Genomic DNA, 26,315 nt, shown 5'->3' with positions numbered 1-26,315 from the left:
TTGTAATTTACAAAGATCTCTAATGACAGTCAGAGCACAGCAAGACCCTGGTGTTGGAGGAAATGCATCATCAAAGCAATATCTGCGGGCAGAGATTTACAGATCACAAAGGTTTGATGACGTTGCAGGCCGACAGGTCTCCAGGTGACCAGGTTTTTAAAAAAAACTGCTGGTTTGTGGGCCATTATCCTAAAGAAGATCTCTTCCCAAACAGGATTAACACCATCAAAGAAGTAAGTGCGCGATGCCCTCTTGCCATCACAGAAGATCTTCTCCAGGACCTCTCTCAATACAAAACCCATAAAGACAAAAGTGAGTGGCCAATGTAAACACTTTTAAAATAATTTTTAAAATAGCACTACCATTGTCATCAACTCTTGTAAATGTATGCTTTTTGTTTTTTAGGGTAATACTTACTTTCCACTATTTCCCTTTGAAGATTTGTACAAAACATTTGACCAATTGTGATAATGAATGATTTGCCCCCATTATTGCTTTCCTTCTCAAATTTAATGGCATTGAATCTCCTTTGCACTGCAAATTTTCAAGATCAAAATAGCTGCATGTCACACAAAGGAATATTGGTATTTTGGACTCTGAAATACTGTTGTGTTAATTAGCTGCTTCCTTGACCTTAACTGCCCCTTGTGAAAATCCATGTTAAAATTAATGTTTATATGGGAAATTAAATGGCAATTTCATTAGTGGACATTTCAGACTCCATCTTTAAAATTTTGACAAAAAGATGCTTTAAAATATTTCTCATTGTAACCTTTTTACTTTGGAAATTTTGGCCAATCTCACTTGGATGAATAAGGGCCCACACTGATTCAAATAGCCAGAACTAAATAATGCAGAATCATGATATTAGGATTAATAATAATAATAAATTTTATTTATGGGCGCCTTTCAAGAGTCTCAAGGACACCTTACAAAAATTTAGCAGGTAGAGGAAAAACATGTAAGGGGAATGAAATAAATAGTAGAGATGACTAGTACACAAAGTAAAGACTGAATTCAATACAAAACACAATACGAGTCAATTAATGCACAGATGAAAGGGGAGGGGGACGTGGGGCTAAGGATAGGCAGAGGTGAAGAGATGGGTCTTGAGGAAGATGGTGAGGGACACGGAATTGCGGATCAGTTGGGGGAGGGAGTTCCAGAGCCTGGGAGCTGCCCTGGAAAGGCTCTGTCCCCCAAAACTGCGGAGGTTGGACTTGTGGATGGAGAGGAGACCGGCTGATGTGGATCTGAGAGACCGTGAGGGTTGGTATGATGTCTTGAGATATGGGGGGGGGGGGACAGATGGTGGAGGGCTTTGTAGGTGAGGATCAGGATTTTGTAGTTGATCCGGTGGGAGATTAGAAGCCAGTGAAGTTGTTTGAGGACTGGAGTGATGTGATGCCAGGATTGTGGGCATTTGTGCAGCAATTTCTCCTGAGATTAGATTGATAGAAAACACCTATGATTTATTCCCTTGGACTTTGGGAGTGCATGATTACCAGGTGTTTAGTTTAGTTTAGAAAGATGAGAGGGGGATCTCATTGAAGCCTACCTACCGAATGATGAAAGGCCCAGATAGAGATGATGTCTAGTAGTGGGAGAGTACAGGAATTTATTTAGCCAGAGGGTGGGAGATCTATGGAATTCATTGCCTCAGAAGGCGATGGAGGCCGAGTCATTAGGTATTTTTAAAGCGCAAGGCCTAATTATGGCCTTGCTGTTATCAGGCAACTGAATCATCCTACCACAACCAGAGAGCAGTGCTGAACTACTATCTACCTGTTTGGTAACTCTCAGACTATCCTTAATCAGACTTTGCTGGCTTTACCTTGCACTAAACATTATTCCCTAATCATGTATCTATACACTGTACATGGCTCGCTTGTAAACATGTATTGTCATTCTGCTGACTGGATAGCACGTAACAAATGGTTTTCACTGTACCTCAGTACATTTGAGGATAAACTAAACTGAACTAATTCTGCTCCTATGTCAAACAACATAATGTCGAGGCACAAACGTTGTGAATAAATGGATTCTTTATTCAGGCATTGTAGGTTGGGAATACATGTACATTTAGCACTCTAACATAATAGTCGTTGTTGTTGAGAGGCTGTTGCCTCGTGGGCTCGGTTGAGCTCCTGCTGCGGTGGCAGGACACTCTCATGAAGTGAGAGGAAGCGGAAGAACAAGAGAGCGAAAGAGGGAAGGTCAGTTCTTATATACTAGGACACACCCATATATCCCGTGACCCGTTCCCATGACTGCCAAGGATTCGCATAGCAGGAGTGGCCTAACCACTAGGTGCCGCTACAATAAAAACTTTTCACTGTACCTCTGCACACATGACGATAAACTAAACAGAAAAAGTTACTCCTATGAAATCCAGGCATATTTTTAATTCACATTTTTTGATGCTCAACAGTAGAATGTCACATTTTCCAGTGAACCTGGTGTGTTTAAAGGCAATGTTGGAAAATGGGACCTGGAGTGTTTAAAGAGAGTGCAGGAAACAAAGCATGTGACTGAGCTTATCAGAGTTTTACTGTATATGGAGCAAATCTATAATCCTGCAGAAATGATGAATGAAGTATAATTTTCCCTGTTCGTGCACTCATGAGCTCCGTTGTTATTTCCTAGATGTGATGATGTCTGCCAGGTGCTTGATCCAGCTGTTTAGAACAATGAACCCACAGATGCTGCTCAAGAAAGACAGGGTAAGAATTATTACAGCTTCTGTAGGAGTGCGCTGAGATGTTCTTCACGCAATGTGGTAAATGGGTTCTGACTTTGACGTGTGGTGCAGATTGACTGCAAAGGGTGATAAACCTTCAGCTACCCTTCCCGGATTCTCAGGCAGGTTGTCGGCAATACTTCCTCTACCCCGCAGTGGTGCAGCAGTAGAGCTGCTGTCTCACAGCGCCAGAAACCTGGGTTCGATCCTGACTGCGGGTGCCGTCTGTGAGGAGTTTGTACTTTCTCCCTATGACCATGTGGGTTTTCTCCTGGTCCTCCGGTTTCCTCCCACATTACAAAGACCTGCATGTTTGTAGGTTAATTGGCTTCTGTAACTTGGCCCCTAGTGTATGGGATGCAAAGTTCTGATAACATAAAGCTATGTTACGGGTGATTGACGGTCAGCATAGGCTCGGTGGACCAAAGAGCCTGTTTCCTTGCTGTATCGTTACACTAAACTAAACAATCCAAGGAATCAATCAGGCACGAGAATGTAAGCTCCTATTTGAAAGTATATTCTAGTTGATATGGTCTGAGGAGATGCATAAAATGAAATTGGATCCATGAGAGCCAGGTTACAATATACAGTGCCCTCCATAATGTTTGGGACAAAGACCCATCATTTATTTATTTGCCTCTGTACTCCACAATTTGAGATTTGTAATAGAAAAAATCACATGTGGTTAAAGTGCACTTTACCAGATTTTAATAAAGGCCATCTTTATACATTTTGGTTTCACCATGTAGAAATTACAGAAGTGTTTATACATAGTACTCCCATTTTAGCGCACCATAATGTTTGGGACACAGCAATGTCATGTAAATGAAAGTGGTCATGTTTAGTATTTTGTTACATATCCTTTGCATGCAATGACTGCTTCAAATCTGCGATTCATGGACATCACCATTTGCTGGGTGTCTTCTCTGGTGATGCACTGCCAGGCCTGTATTGCAGCCATCTTTAGTTTATGCTTGTTTTGGGGGCTAGTCCCCTTCAGTTTTCACTTCAGCATATGAAAGGCATGCTCAATTGGGTCCAGATCGGGTGATTGACTCAAGAATTGACCATTTTTTAGCTTTGAAAAACTCCTTTGTTGCTTTAGCAGTATGTTTGGGATTGTTGTCTTGCTGTAGAAAGAACCGCCAGTCAATGAGTTTTGAGGCATTTGTTTGAACTTGAGCAGATAGGATAATAATAATAATAATAAATTTTATTTATGGGCGCCTTTCAAGAGTCTCAAGGCCACCTTACAAAAATTTAGCAAGTAGAGGAAAAACATGTAAGGGGAATGAAATAAATAGTAGAGACATGACTAGTACACAAATTAAAGACATAATTCAATTCAAAACACAATATGAGGCAATTCAAGCACAGATGAAAAGGGATGGGGACGTGGGGCTAAGGATAGGCAGTGGTGCAGAGATGGGTCTTGAGGCGGGACTGGAAGATGGTGAGGGACACGGAATTGCGGATCAGTTGGGGGAGGGGGTTCCAGAGCCTGGGAGCTGCCCTGGAGAAGGCTCTGTCCCCAAAACTGCGGAGGTTGGACTTGTGGATGGAGAGGAGATCGGCTGATGTGGATCTGGGGGACCGTGAGGGTTGGTAGGGGGAGAGGAGGTCAGTGAGATATGGGGGGGCCAGATGGTAGAGGGCTTTGTAGGTGAGGACCAGGATTTTGTAGGTGATCCGGTGGGAGATGGGAAGCCAGTGAAGTTGTTTGAGGACTGGAGTGATGTGATGCCAGGATTTGGTGTGGGTGATGAGTCGGGCGGCTGCGTTCTGGACCAGTTGGAGTCGGTTGATGTAGGTGGAGCTGATGCCAAGGAGAAGTGAGTTGCAGTAGCCCAGTCGGGAGGAGATGAAGGCATGGATGAGTCTTTCAGCAGCGGGAGGTGTGAGAGAGGGTCTGAGTTTGGCGATGTTGCGGAGGTGAAAGAAGGATGTGTCCATACACTTCAGAATTCATTATGCTACTACCATCAGCAGTTGTATCATCAATAAAGACCAATACCTTCAGCAGCCATACATGCCCAGGCCATAACACCCCCACCACCGTGTTTCACAGATGAGGTTGTATGCTTTGGATCTTAGGCAGTTCCTTCTCTCCTCCATACTTTTCTCTTGCCATCACTCTGATATAAGTTTATCTTCGTCTCATCTGTCTACAAGACCGTTTTCCAGAACTGTGGTTGCTCTTTTCAGTACTTTATGGCAATCTGTTACCTGTCCTATTTTTGCGGCTAACCAATGGTTTGCACCTTGCAGTGTAGCCTCTGTATTTCTGTTCATGAAGTCTTCTGCGGACAGTGGTCATTGACAAATTCACACCTGACTCCTGAAAAGTTCTGGAATCAGGTGTTTGGGGATTTTTCGAGAATTATTATAGAGAAAATTCTTCTGTCATCACCTGTGGAGATCTTCCTTAGCCTGCCAGTCCCTTTGTGATTTGTAAGCACACCAGTGCTCTCTTTCTTCTTAATGATGTTCCAAACAGCTGATTTTGGTAAGTCTAAGGTTTGGCTGATGTCTCTAACAGTTTTATTCTTGTTTCTCAGTCTCATAATGGCTTCTTTGATTTTCATTGACACAACTTTGGTCCTCGTGTTGATAAACAGTAATAAAAGTTTCCAATGGTGATGGAAAGACTGGAAGAAAGACTAGGCGCTGAGAGCTCTCTTATACCTGCATAAAGGAGGCAATTGAACACATCTGAGCAATTACAAACCTCAGTCCCGCTTATCACATGATGCCAAGGTGGTCAGGTGCTGGATCTCATCCCTGTAGGCTGACTCATCATTGTCGCTGATCAGTCCTACTACCGTGGTAATTGGAGGGGGGAAGGGGACTATGTGTAACACACAGCTGTAAACATAGCTGTAATTTCTACATGGTGAAACCAAAATGTATAAAAATACTCTTTACAAAATCTGACAATGTGCATTTTAACCACATGTGATTTTTTTTCTATTACAAATCTCAAATTGTGGAATACAGAGGCTAATAAATAAATGATGGGTCTTTGTCCCAAACATTATGGAGGGCACTGTGAGTAGTGTAGATGCTTGTAAAGTGTGACGGGCATTTTATTTTAAAATAAATCTTGTTCAACGTGCTCAGTCACTTTCGTTCACAATTGCGCTCCCTCTTCCTTTAAAACAATCTTCCTACTGGGGCAAGAATGTAGCTGTTTTCAGCAGCAAGCCAAATAGGTGGAGGGGTAAATAAAAACTAAAATATTTGAGGGTTTATGCCCCAAAACTGAATGTTCAAGAGACTCCAGTGTTGCATTGTTTACAAACATCAAGATACATTTTTGCAACAGGGTAAACCTACAGAAGCCTCAATGGAAGCCCGAATTCATGAATATGGTGCATTAGATTCTAAAGACTACATCCCAGGAGCAGAAGTGCTGGAAGAAGAGAGAGAAGAGAAAGATGGTAAGTCTCCATAATTTATCTGTTGGTGTTAACAGAAGCCACGTGTTACCAGCATCACCAACTAGATAAGGACATGAAGTGTTTTGGTTATTAAATGGCTATTGATATTTAACTGCAGTATATGTAATCCTCACATTGGCTGCTCAAGCAACTTGTGTTTCTCTTGAATATTACAAGGTGTACATTGTCGAGTAACACATTTTTAAGAGTTCTTTAAGTTTTTAAGGAGCTCTTTAAAGAGCAGAGTTTAAAAATTTATGGACTGATATTTTTGGAGTAATTTCTGAAGTTGTTAATACTAAAGTGGATCCAGACTCAAAGTTAATAATACTTGGAATATCAGAACAAAGTTTAACACTCACAACAAGCCAAATAATCTTCCTCGACTACAGTATAATAACTGGGAAAAAATTAATATTAAAATTTTGGAAAGGCCCTATAACCCCCACAATTAAAATGTGGATTGTGGAAATGTCGGAGACCCTACATCTAGAAAGAATTAGACTTGTCTTAATGGACAAACAAGAACTTTTTGTTAAAATATGGGCTCCATTCATTAATTATTTGAAGGGATAGATTGGCCCGGCACGAAAACCCAACTGAAGCTTGAACTCGGGATTAGATGAAAAGTTATACTTTATAATCTACGAACTTATCTCCAATGATCTATTATAAGTAATTCATTCCACCTTTTCTCTTTTTTGATATTTGTAATTCTTTTTTTTTCTCTTTCTCTTTCCATCTACATACAAAAACACTAGAAGCAGAATTAATCGACAATTGAAAATTTTAATAATGTATGATTGATGTATATGAAAAGTTGTTTTTTTTTTACTATAATATGTAACTATACTTTACCATAATATGTTTGCTTCTAATAAATATATTTTTAAAAAAAAGAAGAGCAGAGTAAAAACAAAATAAATGGCGTTGTAAGATGGAGATCATGCATGGAGGAGGAGGCTTGAAACTTGTAGATTGAGTTCCAGTATATCCGTTATTAGAGCCAGTCGAAGTGGGTGATGGAGGAGAGGTTGATGTGTAGCAATGGTTAAATGTAAAGGGTTACATCAGTGTGGACATCATCCTGGAGGCGCTGGCCTGCTTCCTCAAATATTCGGCCTTCCAACATTTTCTTTTACCAAGCTCTATCTTTACTTGCACCAGGTGTTGTACTCTGATTTCTGATTAATGTTTTCTTTCAAAGTCACAGATGTCTCAACTCACAGCCAAATAAATTATACCCTTCCAGTTGTAGTGTGCACAGCTTCCAAAGAGCTGTGCAGCCCATTGTTAAGTAAACATGAAACTTTATCCCAACTGTCTAATTAAATTAACCTATTTTACATTATGGCTGGAACTTTATGGTTTGACCAAGATGTCAGCAGTAGTAACTCTTCCAAGTAAGATTAAGACAACTCTCCCAATTTCAGATGGATGGGAAAGTGCAAGCATTGATGAGGATGATGATGATGAAGGCTGGATTGATGTTCATCATTCTTCAGATGAAGAGCAGCAGAAAGAGGTGGTAAGTCTGAAATGTTCCTCATTGACCATTGATATTAGCAAAATAGCAATGGACCATATTATTTAATTTTTTTTATTTGAGGTGGGCATGTGTGCCCTTGAGAATGTGGCACTAATACTCTGCTTGACTGTAGTCTTGCGGTCGGTGCAATGAAGATACTGCCACAGTGCCCAGCTTGCCTGGCCATGTCTGTGGACAGTTTATAGTAGGACACCTGTGGGACACCAGGCCTGTAAGAACCCAGACCAGAAAAAGACAGCAGATTTTCTTCGTGAACCAGTAATTAATGAGCCGCAGTGACTTGCTGCAGTTTACTTTTGCAGGGCTATTGTGACTTTGGTGTCATGGCCAAGCAAGTTGCTCCATGCTGGCTGATTCCATGTTTATGGGAATGTGAGTTGAACCTTCCCCATTAGGTTCCTGTACCAACACAGTGTTCCGTAGGCATCTTCCCTTAATATTCTCTTAACTTGCTTTGCTGTACAATTTTTATTTATATTCCATTTCCATCTTCTTCCCCCATTTTGTGAGTTATTCACATTTTCAACTCTTTCTGCTGTTTTATATCTATTTCGTTTGAAAGGGTACATTCAGTATATAATGGAACAACCAGTCTGTTCCAGTAAGTTCATGAGAATGACCAGTTATCAGACAGTGACAAAATAAAAGGGCAGAAATATTAACGGTAAGAAAAGGGACTTCCTTGTACAAAGAAAGGCCTGAAAAAGACCAGTAAGCAAAATACAGACTGTCAAAGCTGTTAAAGGTGAAGACTGAACTACATGCCTCACTGATTAATGGGTCATGACAGAAAATCTACCAAGCTCATCTTTTTCGATGTGTTTGATTTCACCCCCAGCAGTGTTTGATTGAAGACTTAAAGGACTGCAGATGTTTGAATCTGGGGCATGAGGGGATGACACTTTCAGAGGAGCATTGGCATATACTCTCTGGTCTTTGGGGGGAAGTGAGGTTAATTCATTGAGACAAAAGTGATTCTGAGAGGCACCGAAGGCCAGAGGATGTTTCCCTGAGCTTGGATGTTGAAGACTAATTGTAGCTGGAAGCCACCATATATGGAACCCACCATTAGTCTGAAGAAGGGTTTTGGCCCGAAAAGTTGCCTATTTCCTTCGCTCCATAGATGCTGCTGCACCCGCTGAGTTTCTCCAGCATTTTTGTGTACCCACCATATATATGTTCAGAGTGACAAGAGACGGGACGGGTTGAGGGATGCTGAAAAAGCATCAAAGGTCAAGAGATTTTTTAACCTGGTGGCCATGACTCAAAATACCACCTTCCCAATGGTAGCAAAATGAGAGTGTGGCCACTGGTTGTTTCTTTTTGAGACAGCGCCTCCTATAGATCAGTTCAATGATAGTGAGGTCAGTGCCCATGATGGACCGGGCAGTGTCCACCACTCTTGGTAATCTCCAAACCAAGTTGTGATGCAACCAATTGATGTGCTCTCTGCCGCATATCAGTGCTCGCTTGGATTCTGAAAGGGGTGAAGGTAGATTCCACTAGGGTTGTTTTTACATTGATTAACAGCTGCAAAAATGAAGCTCTGGTTAGATAAGAAGTTTCGTGTAGATGGTTTCAGTGGATGTCTGTGTTTCAAAAGATGGAGAAGATGAAGAGCATGCCCACAGAAGAGCGCAAAGCCAAAGCAGCCATTGTCAGTGCCAGCCGCCTTCTAACACAGGAGGACTTCAAGAAGATACGACTGGCACAGATAGCCAAAGAGATTGACCCTGCCGCGAGCAAAAATCAGAAGAGGAAAATCGAGGAGAGCAGTGACGATGAAAGCAAGTATGTACATTTTTAATCCATAATAATTTGTGTGAAAAATCTCTGCACTGATCCCTTGAATTGTCTGTGTAAATAACATTTTCACATTTGGGAAAAAAAAGCTTGTGATAAAGCTGTATGTATTTCAGTTGTTTGCAATAGTTTAAATTGTAGCTTAAACTATACTACAAAATAAGACATCAAAACATGAGAAAAGAAGCAGAGATAGGACCCTCACAGGGCCCTTTGAAGCTGCTGTCATTTCATTGAATCTGCAACAAATGTTCAGCAGTCATGATAAGCACAGTATCCTAATCTGAATTTGACAACCCCAGTACCGTCCCAGGAAAACTTCCCTAATTTTGTGCTCAACCCCCTTGTAATAAATGCAAAAATAACTTTTGGTCTTGCAACAACTCATTTTGCCAGGGTGTTACTCTCCAAGTCATGAACCAGCACATGAAGGTCCCTCGCAAACAACATTTACTGATTCCTCACAATTTAAAAAAAATGTATTTTGTGCCCTACTTGCTAATAAAGTGTAAAATTTTCCCACTTTATTTTTCCCCGCTTGCTTAACTTATCTACATGCCCTGTAATGTAATGGAAAGCAAATAACATGGCAGATGCTGGAGTCTGAAATAGAAGCAAAAATGTGGGAATATCTGAAAACTTGAAAGGCATTCAGATATTAACTGTACACTGTACATTGTACAGTTAATACGTACAATTTCACTGTTTGTGCCTGATTGATGTTTTAAACTCCCCACTTCTTCCCATTGCAACGCAATGTCTTTAACTGTAACTTGAATGTAATGAAACATCTGAGTACCTCCACCTTGAAGAACCTTTGGCTGCAAGAGCTTTCTGTACCTCTGTACACTTGCCAATCGGGAGTAGTGGTGTGGCAATACGCTACTGGACTGCTTGTAAAGAAAAGTGCAGGGAAAGGTATGTCGCTGTGTTGGCACTTGGCACATGTGACAGTAAAAACATAATTAAACAGAACAATTGACCATTAAAGAACATTGAGTAACTGAAGAAGGGTCTCGACCCGAAACGCCACCCATTCCTTCTCTCCAGAGATTCTGCCTGTCCCCGCTGAGTTACTCCAGCTTTTTGTGTCTACAAAACCAGCATCTGCAGTTTCTTCCTACACATTGACCATTTCTCGCTCATCTGTCCCAATTGCCACTAGCTGCAACCACAGCATATTAATACACGCCCTGCCAGTCACATCTTACTTAGATGCTCAGTTGGACAGTTCTGCTTGCTTGGTATTAAGTTTGATAATAACTAATTTGTTTATACCGTATATTAATAAGTGCATATCACTTAGACCTTTTAACCTGAATAGAGTTTTGTTAAGAAAAATACCCCTAGCACTAGTTTAGACTATTTAACATTACTGCCTGAAGCGCTAAGGGAGGAAGAATGCAGCACCTTCTCTCTACCAGATTCTCTTGCTGACCAAATTCCCAATTTTAATAATATGTGACAGAGGTTGAAATGAGCCTTGTGCCTGAGTGCACCTTGGTGGCACCAATCTTAACCCTTAATCCCTTCACTTAATATCTAAAATTCTGCATTCCATTTTCTGCATCCCTGAGCCTCTATCGGGCTATCATCGACTCCACAGTCAAAAAGGCCCAACACAGGATGTACTTCCTATGGCAGCTGAGGAAGCACAATCTGCCACGGGCAATGATGGTCCAATTCTACACGGCCATCGTAGAGTCTGTTCTCGCCTTCTCCATCATGGTCTGGTTTGGCTCAGCCACCAAGCACGACATCCAGAGGCTGCAGCGAATCGTCCGATCAGCAGAGAAGGTTATTGGCTGCAACCTTCCCTCCATTGATGAACTGTACACTGCAAGGGCCAGGAAGCGAGCGGGCAAGATCATCTCTGACCCCTCTCACCCTGGCCACAAACTGGTTGAATCGGTTCCCTCGGGAAGGCGACTCCGGACTGTCAAAGCTGCCACAGCCAGACATAAAAACAGTTTTTATCCATGAGTAGTTGCTCTACTCAACAGCCAAAAATCTGTCGCCTCCCTATGATCTGGTATTTTGTTGGTTCACATTCAAGATTCAAGATACATTTAATTGTCACATGTGCCAGATGGCACAGTGAAATGAAATTCCCATACAGTCATACAATAAAAATAAAGAACCCAACACACTATAGAATTTAACATAAAACATCCCCACAGAGCAGAATCAAAGTTTCCCACTGTGTGGGAAGGCACCAAAGTCAGTCTCTTCCTCCACTGTTCCCCGTGGTCAGGGCCTCCCCGTGCCCTCCGCAGTTGCAGCTACGGGCGGCCCGATGTTCAGGACCGCTCGCTGGGGTGTTGTAAGTCCGACGTCGGGGCTGCGGGACGTCCTCAGCGGCGTGGACACAGAGTCGACCCCCTCCTACCGGAGTCGGCGGCTTGCAAAGTCCGCAGGCTGCGCCAGGTGGAGACCCGCTGCTGTAGGCCCTCTGCAAGGCGCCTCAGGACTCCATGATGTTGTTCAGCGCCGCCCGTGTTGGAAACTCTCCGCAACAGAGCTCCACGATGTTGGAGCAGCGGCCCAACGCTCCGGAGCTCCAAACGGCGACCCAGGTAGGCATCGCCTGCTCCGTGGTGACTCCGGCAGGAAAGGCCGCTCCGATCCAGCTGGTAGGCTGCGAGGTGGGGGACGAGGACGCGACTCGGAGAAATAGTCGCGTCTCCGCCAGGAAGAGACTGGGAAACGGTTTCCCCCTTACCCTGCCCCCCTCCCCCACATAGAAAAGTTAAAGTTTCCCCCTAAAACAGACTTTGGACTAACTGAAAATTAAAAAAAAGATAGAAATGACAGACAGGCTGTAGGCAGAGGCTGCTGCCAGTGCAGCGCCCCTAGAGGCACATGCTTGATCAATGGTATTTTATCATTAATGTTTTATTATTATTAATGTTTAGTGTTTTCTGAGTCATTCGTAACTGTCACTGTATGTCATGTTGTTACTTGTGGGTGGAGCACCAAGGCAAATTCCTTGTATGTGAATACTTGGCAAATAAACTTACTTTACTTATCTAGGGTGCAGAGTTCTAGAGTTCCACTGCCTCTCCAGTGGTAATTTGTTCTCATCTCTGTTCGAAATGGTTGACCCTTAATTTGATAGTGTGACCTTCCACTCCGTTCTAGACTCTCCCCTTCCCAGTGAAGGCACTATGTCAAAAACCATACAAAATTTGTATACACTGCTAAAATTGTAACAAAGGTCTAATGCTGGGTATGTGTGCTTATTAATTACAGTCTAGTATTTAGGGTAGCACAGTAGTAGAGTTGCTACGCCCAGATTTGATCCTGACTATAGGTGTTGTGTGTGCAGAGTGTGTACATTCTCCCTCTGACCGTGTGGGTTTTCTCCAGGTACTCCGGTTTCCTCCCACATTCCAAAGCTGTGCAAGTTTGTAGGTTAATTGGCTTTGTAAATTATCTCTCGTGTGTAGGATGCGAAAGTGGGATAACATAAAACTAGTGTGCGTGTGATGGATGGTCGGCCTGGAATCAATGAGCCAAAGGTCCTGTTTCCACGCTGTATCTCTAAACTAAACTCAATTTAATTTGCTTGTATGCAAAGGAGATGTGTGAGCTTAGCAAGATGTTTAATAGACGCAGATTTTTTTATTTTGTTGCAACGTGTAATCAGAATGAGTCGGAAATTCATTCTTTCAACTTTCCTCTCGGGTGATATTAAACAAAGGGAATCTTTGGTGGCGAGTCAGCTAAGTGTCATTGCTGTTTTTTTGGTTCATTGTGTGACCTGTTCTGCAAGCCAGCATCGTTTTTTGTTCCCTGCTGACAGCATCACAAGATTCCCCTTTAATAAAGGAAATGCTAACAGTATCAAGGGATATGGGGGGGGGGGGGGGGGGGGAAAGCAGGAACGGGGTACTGATTTTGGATGATCAGCTATGATCATATTGAATGGCTCGAAGGGCTGAATGACTTGCTCCTGCACCTATTTTTCTATGTTTCTAATAAATGTTCTGCTTTGAATGTGTAATTGTAAAATGCTTAAACTTTCAGAGGAGAGCTGCTTTCACTGCGAAATATAGAACGGCTGCATAAAAAACCAAAATCAGATAAAGAAACCCGACTTGCAACAGCCATGGTAAGTAACTGGTAAATTTTCTTGGCCATGGCATCACTGTTTTTTTGAGGTCTAACAAAGACCTTCTTGCTACGCAAAATATTTTTGAGTTTGCTTCCTTAAATATTCCTGATATTTAACATTTTATATAACCATTGATTTCTTTCATTTTATAAGTAATCTTGATGCCTCTGTTCAATGTCCCCTCAGTAAGCCGCAAAAGACTACGATTCATTTTTGTCATATTTCTGTGCCCTTGAAACACAATTAACAGCACAAGTTCTTGGGAATTTAATGGTTAGGCCATAAAAATATGTTGTTCATAATACTGCCATGAAAAGGGAGAATAAAGAAAAGCAGAGTAGCATCGAACATCGTCGCCAAGGTGTGCGGGTTGGTAGGTTAATTGTCTTCTGTAAATTGCCGCTAGTGTGTAGGGAGTGGATGCGAAAGTGGGATCACGTGACAGATGGTCGGTGTGGGTTGACATGCCTGTTTCCATGCTGTTTCTTTAAATCTATCAGGACATGAATTCTCCTGTAACTTGTCCTTTTGCAGCATGACTGTTCCCGCCCGGCTTGTTGTGGAGAGCATGTTCAGTTCTTCTGCCAAAATCTCACTTTGGCAGAAGCGGAAGGGTCTAGGGTCCATGCTGATGAAATGGCAGATCAAGAGTCAAGAGAGAGTCAAGAGTCAAGAGTCAATTTAATTGTCATTTGGACCCCTGGAGGTCCAAACGAAATGCCGTTTCTGCAGCCATACATTACACACAAATAGACCCCAGACACAACATAATTACATTTTACATAAACATCCATCACATAGCTGTGATGGAAGGCCAAATAAACTTATCTCACCACTGCACTCTCCCCCCCCCCCCCCCCCCGATGTCAGAGTCAAAGTCATAGCCCCCGGCTGGCGATGGCGATTGTCCCGCAGCCATTAAAGCCACGCCGGGTGGTGCGAGGTCGCACACCGGGTCTTGGTGTTGGAGCCCCCGGTGTGCGCTCGCAGAGTCCGCGGCCATTCCAGCCGCGCGGGGCAGTGATGTAGGCCCCGCTCCAGGAGCTCTTCAACCCCGCAACTCGGGCGGGAGAATTCGCCGTTGCAGGAGCCCCGAAAAGCGGTCTCCCTCCAGGGAGCCGCGGGCTCCCGGTGCCGCTGTCCACAGACCTGTCGTTGGAGCCTCCGACTCTCCGGTAGCAGCAGCAGCAGCAGCGGCAGCGCTCCTCCACCGCTCCACCCGCTCCGGACTCGGCCAGCTCCGCGACGGCAATGGTGAGTCGGCACCAGAGTCCCCGGCTTCTTCCCGTTGGAGGCCGCTCCTCGTTGCGGCCTCAACGACACCTGAGACCCGACGAGAAAAGGTCGGGTCTCCAGTGCAGGGAGAGATTCAAAAAGTTTCCCCCCCCCCCCCACCCCACCCCCCCCCCCCCCCCCACACACACACCCCAACATAAAATAACAAAAACTACATAAAAACACAGACAAAAAATAATAAAAACGCGGACAGGCTGCAGAGGCCGCTGCTGGCCAGAGCCGCGCCGCCTACGGATGGCATTGATCCAGTGATAGCTGACCACCAAGGTGTTAAGGAGGCTGTAAAATTCAAGCTTTTTATAAGGGAAATGTAACATGCAGCAGAAGGCCAAGAAGCGAGCAGGCTACACAGCCAAACAATTCAAAAATATCTCTCGGGTGCAACAGGGAGTTCATTTCATTTCAAGTATTGTACAGAAACAATTTAGTAATGCAAGAAAAATGGTTTGCTTTAGTCGGGGATATAAATACATTTAGATAAGGAATTGATGCTACGCACGTAAACTGAGTTTTCAGTGTTATTTATGCCTTATTAAGCAGTTATGCTTTGTTAGAACATTACAACACAATGGTTAAATTACAGCTGCTAGCAGTTGATTAAAATGTGCTACAATTGTGTTTTGCTCCTTTTAACACCTCTACGGAAGCAAACTTCACAGTAGTGATGTAGGGTTGGCGAGTGGGTTTTGTTAACAAGAATGTTAATATGACACTTAGAAACATAGAAATTAGGTGCAGGAGTAGGCCATTCGGCCCTTCGAGCCTGCACCGCCATTCAATATGATCATGGCTGATCATCCAACTCAGTATCCCGTACCTGCCTTCTCTCCATACCCCCTGATCCCCTTAGCCACAAGGGCCACATCTAACTCCCTCTTAAATATAGCCAATGAACTGGCCTCAACTACCCTCTGTGGCAGAGAGTTCCAGAGATTCACCACTCTCTGTGTGAAAAAAGTTCTCCTCATCTCGGTCTTAAAGGATTTCCCCCTTATCCTTAAGCTGTGACCCCTTGTCCTGGACTTCCCTAACATCGGGAACAATCTTCCTGCATCTAGCCTGTCCAACCCCTTAAGAATTTTGTAAGTTTCTATAAGATCCCCTCGCAATCTTCTAAATTCTAGAGAGTATAAACCAAATCTATCCAGTCTTTCTTCGTAAGACAGTCCTGACATCCCAGGAATCAGTCTGGTGAACCGTCTCTGCACTCCCTCTATGGCAATAATGTCCTTCCTCAGATTTGGAGACCAAAACTGTACGCAATACTCCAGGTCTGGTCTCACCAAGACCCTGTACAACTGCAGTAGAACCTCCCTGCTCCTATGCTCAAATCCTTTTGCAATGAAAGCTAACATACCATTCGCTTTCTTTACTGCCTGCTGCACCTGCATGCCTACCTTCAATGACTGGTGTACCATGACACCTAGGTCTCGCTGCATCTCCCCCTTTCCCAATCGGCCACTTGATAAAGACCTTCATGATGCAGAAAAGTAAGATGCATAGGATCCTTGGTAATTTGTATTTGGAGCTGGCTTACTGATAGAAGACGGAAGGTTGTGGTGGTATTTTTGCTGGCTGTAGTTATGTGACCAGTGGAGTTCAGCAGGGATCTGTGCCAGATCTCTGCTGTTTGTGATGTATATCAATGACCATAAATGTACATTGGTTGGTTATAACTTTGCAGATTACACCAAAACTGGTGGAGTTGCAGACTGTGGGGAATGCTGCCAAAGTATGCAGTGGGATGTAGATCAGCTACAGAAAAGGGCAGATAAATAGCAGAGTATAAACCGAGCCAGTGTGATGTTGCACTTTGAGAGGTTGAACGTAAGGGGAAAGCGTAGAGTTAATGGCAAGAATTGCATTGATATTTCGAGGGGTCTTGGGGTCCTAGTCCATAACTCCTGAAAGTGGCAACGCAAGTAGATGGAGTGTTAAGGAAGGCATATTGTATACTTGCCTTCAAAGGCAATTGGAGAAGGAGGTCTCGCTGCAGCTTTATAGGGCTTTGGTTATCCACATTTGAACTATTGTGTGCAATTTTGATCACCTCATTGCAGGAAGAATTTGGAGGCTTTGGCAAAGATGCAGTTTACCAGAATGCTGCTTGGATTTGGAGGGTATTAGCTAAAAAGAGAGGTTGGACAATCTATGATTGTTTTCTCTGGAGCATCGGAGGCTATGGGGAGATGATTGGGGTATTTAAATTTACGAAAGGCATAGATAGGGTAGGCAGTCGGAACCTTTTTCCCAGGATGGAAATGACAAAGATTAGAAGGCCTGGCTTCAAGGTCAGAGGCGGAAAGTTTCAAGTAGATGTGCGAGACAAGTATTTCACTTGGAGAGTGGTGGGTGCCTGGAACACGCTGGCAGATGTGATGGTGGAGGTAGACATGATAGTAGCATTTAAGAAGCATTTGGATATGTGCATGAGCATAGATCACGTGCAAGCAAAGGAAAATAGTTAAACTTGGCATTGGGGTTGATATGGACATTGATATGTTCCTGTGCTGCTCTATTCTGTGTTCTCGGTGAAACTGATTGGGCCTGGCATGAGAATATGTGCAACCTATCCTCTGGAAAGCTTGAAGCCAGTGATTATAGTGCCTGACCTCTGACCATAACGTTGGCAAAAGTATTACTGGTATGACCTTGATAATCAATGAGGTGATTGGCCTGTCTCTGCTGATAATGAACCTCTGTACTCTTTATTTATTTATTTATTTATCCATCTGTTTGTTTATTTATTTAATTCTTTATTTCGAGCAGAATAACTTAATTCTTTATTTCAAACAGAATAAAAGAATAAAAAGCAAGTGTGAAACAGCATACAAAAAACAACACAAGAATATTTATAAAGTTTCATAAACAATATCTATAAATAAAAGAAATTGTATGTATCCATAAAGGAACAGGAAGAAGCCAAAGCTTATTAATTCCCACCGCTTATTCAACTGCTTATAATTATCTTATACAAACTTAGCAGCTATATGTACACCACCAGCTATATGTACACCAAATTATTTACATTTACACACTAATCAAATATTTACAAAGTCATACAGAAAAAGAGAGAAAAAAAGAAAATGTCTGATTAAGTTTTGTTTTGTTTAAAACTATCTCCTAGGCTGGAAAAACTGAAAGAAGTGAGTTTGTGAGAAAAAGAACCAAGTTGAATCCATTTGCAAGCACAACTAACCAGGACAAGAAAAAGAATAAGAATTTTATGATGATGAGATACAGCCGAAATGTGCGATCAAAGGGCAAACGATCCTTTAGGGAAAAGCAGGTAATTAATTACTCACGTTGTTATTACAAAAAATTGCTGGGAACTTTAGCACGGGTGGTAGCATTCTCCAACGGAAAAGATGGAGGAAATAAAACACATCCATAGAAGGACTTGCTCGGGAACTGATAGTGCATTAGAGTGGAAGCATAATTGTTGATTCTTTACTCATGTAAATGGTGTGCAGGAAAATCCCTAACTGTGTGCATGTATTTCATCCGTCTGTTGCACATGAACAGAGACTCGTAGTTGGGTTAATACCTGGTTAAGAACGGAGGATTTTAAGGATTGATACAGTGATGATCATGAGAGATGGGAGCAGAATTAGGCCATTCGGCCCATCAAGTCTACACTACCATTCAATCATGGCTGATCTATCTCTCCCTCCTAACTCCATTCTACTGCCTTCTCCCCATAACCCCTGATCCACGTACAAATCAATAATCTATCTTTCTCTGCCTTAAATATATCCATTGATGGCCTCCACAGCCTTTTGCGGCAAAGAATTCCACAGATTCACCACCCTCTGACTAAAGAAGGTCTAGTTATATCATTATTTAGCATGCTAAGTGAGAGCCAGTTGTACGAAAGGGGCCAGGATGATGTCTTGAGGGAACAGCTGATTTCAAAGGACTAAAAGTAGAACGGGTAGTGATGTTTTGTGAAACATTGACACAATTGTGGTTAATAGAGCCTAGGAAATAATAAATGAATAATGAGGGAAAGAAAAGGAACATGCACAAAGTACATTAACACAAAGAAGAGTAAGACTAGAGAGAATTCCAAGAGACAGAACAATTATTACAAAATAAGATAGAATATTTGAGTGATAAAGTTATACGGAAATGGAATTAAAGCGCACTTGGCTTCCACTGGAGTATGGATTTTAGCTTCAGTATATTATTGAAAGTAATATTGAGTCATTGGGAACGTGTAAACTGGATTTGCATGGATACGTGGAACCTTATCAAAGACCTTGCAAAGGTTCATGTGGACAACGTTCACTGCCCTGCCCTCATCAATCATCTTGATGACCTCTTCAAAAAAAACCTCACAGATTTGTGAGACACGATTTGCCGGCTTGACTTTCTCGAATCAGTCCTTGCCTACCCGAATGCTGGGAGATGCTATATCAGCATCCCCTCCAAACAACATTCCCACCACTGACTTCAGGCTCAACTGATCCCTGGCTTGTCTTTGCTGCCCTTAAATAACAGTACAGTAGCCACTCTCCAATCTACCAGAACTTCACATGTGGCTAAAGATGATGCACTTAGTCGGGCTCTGGAGAATTCTCCATCTTAATGCGCTTTAAAATCACCAATACCTCCTCCTTGGCAATTCATATATGATCTAAGACATCACAATTCATATGCTTGTTCAGACAATATTCATCTTCCATGGATAGGTTACAGCTTCTGCAATGAGATATGATGAGAGTCTAGATTGAGGAATCCTAGCCTAGATTGAGAGAGCGTGGAACTACATTGTAAAACCATAGTTGATAGATGGTGGCAGCTCAGCATTCCTGGATACAGATGCTTCAGATGTGACACAGAAGCCTGCAAAAGAGGAGGGAGCATTGCATTACTGATCAGGGAGAATATCAGTAGTGCATCTTGGAGAGCTCACGAATAAGAAAGGTGCAATCACTATGATGAGACAATACAATAAACTGTTCAATAGCCAGCGGGAGCTAGTTTAGGTTAGTTAATCAGAATCAGAATAGTACTTTATTTTCCAAGTATGTTTTGCAACATAAGAGGAATTTCATTTGCCAGGTCAGTCATACAAATAAAAAGTAACAGATCACCCAAAACACATTTTAACATGAACATCCACCACAGTGACTCCTACACATTCCTCACTGTGATGGAAGGCGAAATAAAGTTCAAGTCCCTTCCCTTTGTCCTTCTGCGGTCGGGGGACTTGAGCCCTCTGTTGACGGGACGATCTTGACTCCCGTAGCCGGTGGCGTTCGGGCCCTCCGTGTCGAGACGATCAGTTCCTGCATCGGGGGGGATGTCAGCTCTCCCGCGCTGGACTATTGAACCTCGCATCGGGGCTGGTCGAACCTTTTGGAGCTCCCGACTCAGCCTCTCCTGAGACTGTGAGCTCTTGATGGTAAGACCGCAGGCTGCGGTTGGAGCGATCCCAGGCAAAGGATCGGCTTCGATGTGAAGTCCGCGCCCAGCTGTGGGGCTCACGACAGTCCGAGGAGGCTTCCAGCTCCATCGATGGAAGGCCGCAGAGCACCCAGAGAATGTGATCCGAAAATTAATCACATCTCCGGCAAGAAAAAAAGTTTCCCTCGATCCCCTCTCCCCACATAAAACAAACCAGTGAACATTAAAACAAACTTTTAACAAACAGCATTTGTCGGCTTATAGATTCCATGCTGACCATTGACCTCCCGTTCTCACTAGTTCTATGCATTCCCATTTTCTAATCCACTCTCCATGCTCTAGGGATAATTTACAGAGACCAATTAACCTGCAAACCGCTCATCTTTGGGATGTGGGAGGAAACTCGCAGTCATAGGGCGAACTTGCAAACTCCACACAGACGGTACCTCTGGCAGAGGAAAGTTACAATAACAAAAGGGTTACCGTAATTAGTGTCCCAGTGTTGTGGGACTCCCTTAGTGCTCGAGACTTGGAAGGGGGGGAATTTACGAGGGTTTTGAGGGCAGGGGTGTACTTGATCTTTTATTGGGGAAGGAGGGATTGGAGATTCAAGGCGGATCATTTTGAGAAAATGATCATAATTCTGTAAGTTTTGATAGTTATGCATGAGGGTAAAACTAGTCCACGGGTGAATATGCTACATTGGGGGAGGCCTAACTGCAACAGTATTGGGCAGGAGCGGGAGAAAGTGGGTTGGGAATGCTGTTTGAAGGTAAATCCACATCTGATGTTGGAATCTTTGAAAGCCAGTTGATTAGAGTTCAGGAGCAACATGCTCCTGTGTGAACGAAATGTAAGGATGGCAAGGTTTAAGCACCTTGATGACAAGAGATGTAAGTTAAGACAAAAATAAGGAAGTTGATGATTGAACTTTATAAGAGGGTAGATAATCCATCTTTTTCCTCAGGTGAAAATGTCAAATAACAGAGGGGATAGGTTTAAAGTGGGAGGGGCATTTTCTTCACATGGAAAGCGTTGAGTGTCTAGAACCATCACTAGAAATGATAGAAGCAGATATGGTACCAACACTGGAGGCATTTGGACATAGGCTTGAACGGGCACGGAATGGAGGGGATACAGACCATATGTAGGCTGATGGGATTAGTTTAGATTGGCATCATTTTCAGAATCAGAATCAGACTTTATTCGCCAAGTATGTTTTACAAGGTACGAGGAATTTCATTGGCCAGGTCAGTCATACAATTGAAAGTAACAGATCACTCAAAAACACATTTTAACATGAACATCCACCGTAGTAACTCCTACACATTCCTCACTGTGATGGAAGGCGAAATAAAGTTCAAGTCCTTCCCCTTTTGTTCTTCCTCGGTTGGGGGCCTCGAGCCCTCCATTGATGAGAGGATCTTGACTCCCGTAGCCGGCGGGGTTCGGGCCCTCCGCGTCGAGACGATCAAGCTCCCGCATCGGGGGGGTGTCGGCACCCTGCGCCGGGCGATCGAACCTCTTGTCGGGGCTAGTCGAGCCTTCCGTGACGTTGGAGCTCCCGACTAGCCTCACCCGAGACTGCGAGCCCTTGTTGATAAATCCGCAGTGGGAGCGATCCCAGGCAAGGGATCCGCTCCGATGTTAAGTCCACACCCTGCAGTGGGGCTCACGACAGTCCGAGGAGGCTTCCAGCTCCATCGATATTAGGCCGCAGAGCCCGGAGAGTGTGATCCAAAATTGATCACATCTCCGGGAAGGTAAGAAATTTCACTGCGGAAAAATGCTGTGTACACGTAAATGGTTGTAATTTTAAACTGCAACATTTTAATGCGTTGCTCACAATTGTTGAAGGGTGCGAACATTGTTCCTGGGTTTGTTGCATACTTAATTTCTGTTTCTTTCAACAGATTGCTTTACGGGACGCTCTCTTGAAGAGAAAGAAGCAGTTGAAATGAGTGGAGGAATTTGTCAACAGTTATGAAATGTTATTTTTCCATATCTCGATGAGGACATAATATTGTAAATTCAACAGCAGCAACGCATTGCAGCCACACATTTCACTGTACCGTGACCCTCGCAGTAGGGAGGGCTTGAGTTCCAAGACGATTTCTCATAACCAGAAGCAGTGACATCTGTGCATGCTTCAAGAAATGGAAGCAAAAAAAGTTTGTTCATTATTTTTTCTCACGGGTTTTGTGAGAATATAATTTTTTCAATTTCTTGAATTATAGGGTAATATATTGTGAATTCTGTAACAGCAAATATCCCTTACCCAAAATGCCACAACGTGGGTGGCCGGTGTATTCTTGTTCTTAATATTTTATATACAGTAAATGATCTATAAAGTTTTCAAAGTATGCCAAATCACCTCTCATTGTGCTCTTTCTCTTTAACTTAATTTACAAAAGAATGGAGCTTCAGGGTAGGCTGATTACAAACAGGCTGCTGATGGAGGGAATGGACTTTCCGCTTTGCTCCAACTCTAGCTCCCTTGGCCTTGGTGTTGCAGTGTGATGTGGACTTGGAACAATCCATCTTGTTTCCAGTCGGTATTTGAAGGGAGCACTATTTGTCATCAGTTAGGCAGCAGTATTCAGCAGGACCACATTGTGATGAAAATGTCACACTAACATGGTATTAACATTTCACAGCCCATTTCAACCACATATTTCTCTGCGTGCTAAGATGGCCCTCTGTATTATCAGCAACTCCACTACTCTTTGTTTCATCTCCAACCTTACTCATCATGCCTCCTGCATGCAAATCATTCATGTACATTGCAAACAGCAAGGGTCTCGGTACTGACCCATGCCACTAGTCACCGGCGTTTATTTGCAAAAACAGCCATCTACAATCACCCTCTGTCTCTTATTGCCATGGCAGTTTTGGATCCAACGCACCCAGGATCCCTTGAACCCCGACCTTTTGGGCCTGTCTGTCATGTGAGACCTTGTTAAGCACTCATTGAGATCCATGTCATCCATAAGCCTCTCATCTCACCACATGCATGTGGCCTAAATACTGCTACCCAGTGTTTGGAACGAGAACACATTATATTTCCCAGGCTTGCACCAAGAGCTCGACAAACACAAGATTGACTACGGCCGAACTTTAAAAATATTTGGTATGCTGCCATGTGTTCCAGATTTCAGGAGATACCTGCTTGAACATGCAAGATGTTGCTAACTTGTTTTTCACTTGAATTGTCCTCTACAGTCCCTAAACTGTACAATGGCACTTGAGAGCACTGTGCCGGGCGGCGCAGCAGTAGAGTTGTTGCTCTACAGCGCCAGAGACCTGGATCGGTCCTGACTATGGGTACTGTCTGTACGGAGTTTGCACACTCTCCCTGTGACTGATTGGTGGCGCTATCGAATATGGCAGCCTCATCAGCAGCTGTCCGTCCTTTCGCCCTTTTTGTTATTTTTAGTCGGTCAAAAAGTATGTTTTTTAGAGGTGTTTTTTTATGTGGGGGCTGGGTTGGGGGGGGGGGGGAGGGAAACGAGGGGGAAACAGTTTTCCCCAGTCACTTCCTGGTCGAGGATGCGTCTTTTCTCCGAGCAGCATCTTGGGGGGGCCCCCTCCCCTCGAGGCCTACCATCTGGATTGGCGCGGCATTTCCTGCCGGAGATTGGCCAGAGCTTCAGCAGCACTGAATTATCATCGCGGAGCGGGCGATGCCTTACCGGGATCGCCGTGTTGGAGCTCCGGAGTGTTGGGTCTGCCGACTTTTAACACCGTGGAGCTGTGGTCTGCGGAGCTTCCAGCCGCGGGCGGCGCTGACTTTAACATCGCGGAGACCTGGGATCCTTAGCCGAGGTTCGCCAGTGTTGGAGCTCCACCCAGCTTGACTTCGGAAGCCGAGGTCTCCAGTAAGAAATGGCCGATTCGAAACTCCAAGCCGCTGAGAGTTCTTCCGTTCCTACTCCGATCATCCCGGCGAGAGGGCCTGAACATCAGACCATCCGTAGCAGCGACTACGGAGGGCTCAAAGGGTGAACAAGAAGATGACTGATCTTTATTGCCTTCCCTCACAGTGGGAAACGTTGATCCCGCTGTGGGGATGTTCATGTTAAATTCTATCGTGTTGTGTTCATTTTATTTTATTTGTGTGGCTGTATAGTAACTCAAATTTTACTGCACCAATTGGTGTACGTGACAATAAATGTAACTTGAACTTGACTGTGGGTTTTCTCCGGATGCTCCAGTTTCCTCCCACACTCCCACATGCACATTTGTGCCTCTGTGAATTGTTCCTATTGTGTAGGATGGAACTAAATGGGTGATCATTGGTCGGCGTGGACTCGGTGGGCAGAATCTCAAGTCTAAAATAATTTCAGTCTTCATGGTGGAGGGCACTGCAAATTATCCAAAGATAAGATTGGCCGTTTTCAAATAACGTGGTACAAGTTGTAACAATGCCTACCATGAAAGTGTTGGTAAAACTAACGGGAATAAAGGCAGATAAGTAAAATGCACCCACCCCAATGCTTAAAATGTGGATCACAAGCACGTCTGAAATGTTACATCTCAAAGATATGAGATTCGTCCTAGCAGGAAAATCAGAACAATTCTTAAAGATATGGTCTCCTTTCATCGATTTATTATGATGTATCGAAGTATAATATGGTGCAACATAACTCTGAAAATTAACCGTTTCAGAACTGGGTGAGGGGTGTGGAAAGATATGAAGTGGGTATATCCCTTTTCTTTTCTGTTCTGTTTTTTTCTTTTTTTTCTTTTTTTCTTTCTGTTTTTCCTTTCTTTTCTCTTTCTTTTTACATCTTCATGGGTTCTTTCTCTCTATCCTTCCACAAACTATCAATTGTTAACTCCTGGGGCTTACACATCACTACTTTCCTTAATCTTTTCTTTTCTCTGTTTTTCTTGCTTCTGTTATCTCTCTATTGTTAAATTTAAAACAAGAAGTTGTACACGAAACGTATTATGTTTTATGCCACGGTTTATACGACTGTACATGGCTTCTAATAAAAACATTAAAAAAATAAAATAAAATTAAAGATAAAAAAATGAAGGCAGATAAGTAGACAGGGTTTTTAAGGAGCACAGAGTGCTGGAGTAACTCAGCGGGCCAGGCAGCATCTCTGGAGAACATGGATAGGTGATGTTTCATCCTTCAGAGCATAAAGGAAATAAACATTCTCGTACATAAGATGCAGAGTTAACATGTTGATGCATCAAGTAGTGATGAGGTCAAATTATATATTTGTTAGAGAATGGAAACAGAAACATAATGGTACACTTGTATAGTGTGTTGATGAGGCTTAATCTGGAATAATGTAGATGGGTGTCACCCCGTTGAATAATGAAGGTTATATTTATGTTAGAAGCTGTTCAGAAAAGGTTCACTAGACTCATCCCTAAAATGAGAGGGTGTCCTACAAAATGACAAAACAAAATGTTGTTGGTGTAGCTATTACTGGAGTTGCTGACCTTGTGATGTGGATCAGTACCAGCCTCTGCCAATAGCTGTAATCTGAGTGTGGAGACTAAATCAGAAACTGATCTTCCAGTGGTTACAGCTGCACATGTTTGCAGTGCAACATTACCCCATATCCTCATAGTGCAGCGTAGATATGCCAGGTCCCAAATTGCAGATCGGGTTAAAGACACAAAGTGCTGGAGTAACTCAGCAGGTCAGGCAGCATCTCTGGAGATAACGGATGGGTGATGCTTTGGGTCGGGACCCTTCTTCAGACCATTGATAGGTCAAAAATATTTTACAGCTTTGTGGAGAGCAAGGAGTAAGAGAGAATGTGTGCTCTGCACATGTAGAACCCATCTCTTCAACCCAGTCGTCATGGCAGCAGACTGTCTTTGCAAATTTAATTCATTGAGAGTTCAGTAAATTTCTTCACACTTGTATCCTCACTGTGCCATAAGGTCACAAGGAATAGGAGTAGAATTAGGCCATTCGGCCCATCAAGTCTA

General features: G+C 43.2%; 1 protein-coding gene across 1 annotated transcript in view; it reads left to right on the top strand.

Moving 5' to 3' along the window:
- The window catches only part of sdad1 (SDA1 domain containing 1), a 49,649-nt gene extending 26,919 nt beyond the window's left edge, over window positions 1-22,730 (top strand). The window contains exons 15-22 of the mRNA XM_055639892.1: window positions 215-312; window positions 2,647-2,723; window positions 6,066-6,180; window positions 7,614-7,708; window positions 9,333-9,520; window positions 13,562-13,646; window positions 18,073-18,234; window positions 22,271-22,730. Of these exons, the coding sequence (XP_055495867.1) occupies window positions 215-312; window positions 2,647-2,723; window positions 6,066-6,180; window positions 7,614-7,708; window positions 9,333-9,520; window positions 13,562-13,646; window positions 18,073-18,234; window positions 22,271-22,318 (868 nt within the window). The 3' untranslated portion in view covers window positions 22,319-22,730. The remainder of the gene's footprint in view (window positions 1-214; window positions 313-2,646; window positions 2,724-6,065; window positions 6,181-7,613; window positions 7,709-9,332; window positions 9,521-13,561; window positions 13,647-18,072; window positions 18,235-22,270) is intronic.
- Window positions 22,731-26,315: the final 3,585 nt, after the last annotated feature.

The sequence above is a fragment of the Leucoraja erinacea genome, chromosome 1 (assembly GCF_028641065.1).
Source record: "Leucoraja erinacea ecotype New England chromosome 1, Leri_hhj_1, whole genome shotgun sequence".
NCBI lineage: Eukaryota > Metazoa > Chordata > Chondrichthyes > Rajiformes > Rajidae > Leucoraja > Leucoraja erinaceus.
Note: the sequence above shows the minus strand (reverse complement) of the source record. Positions and strands in the feature narration are given on the sequence as shown.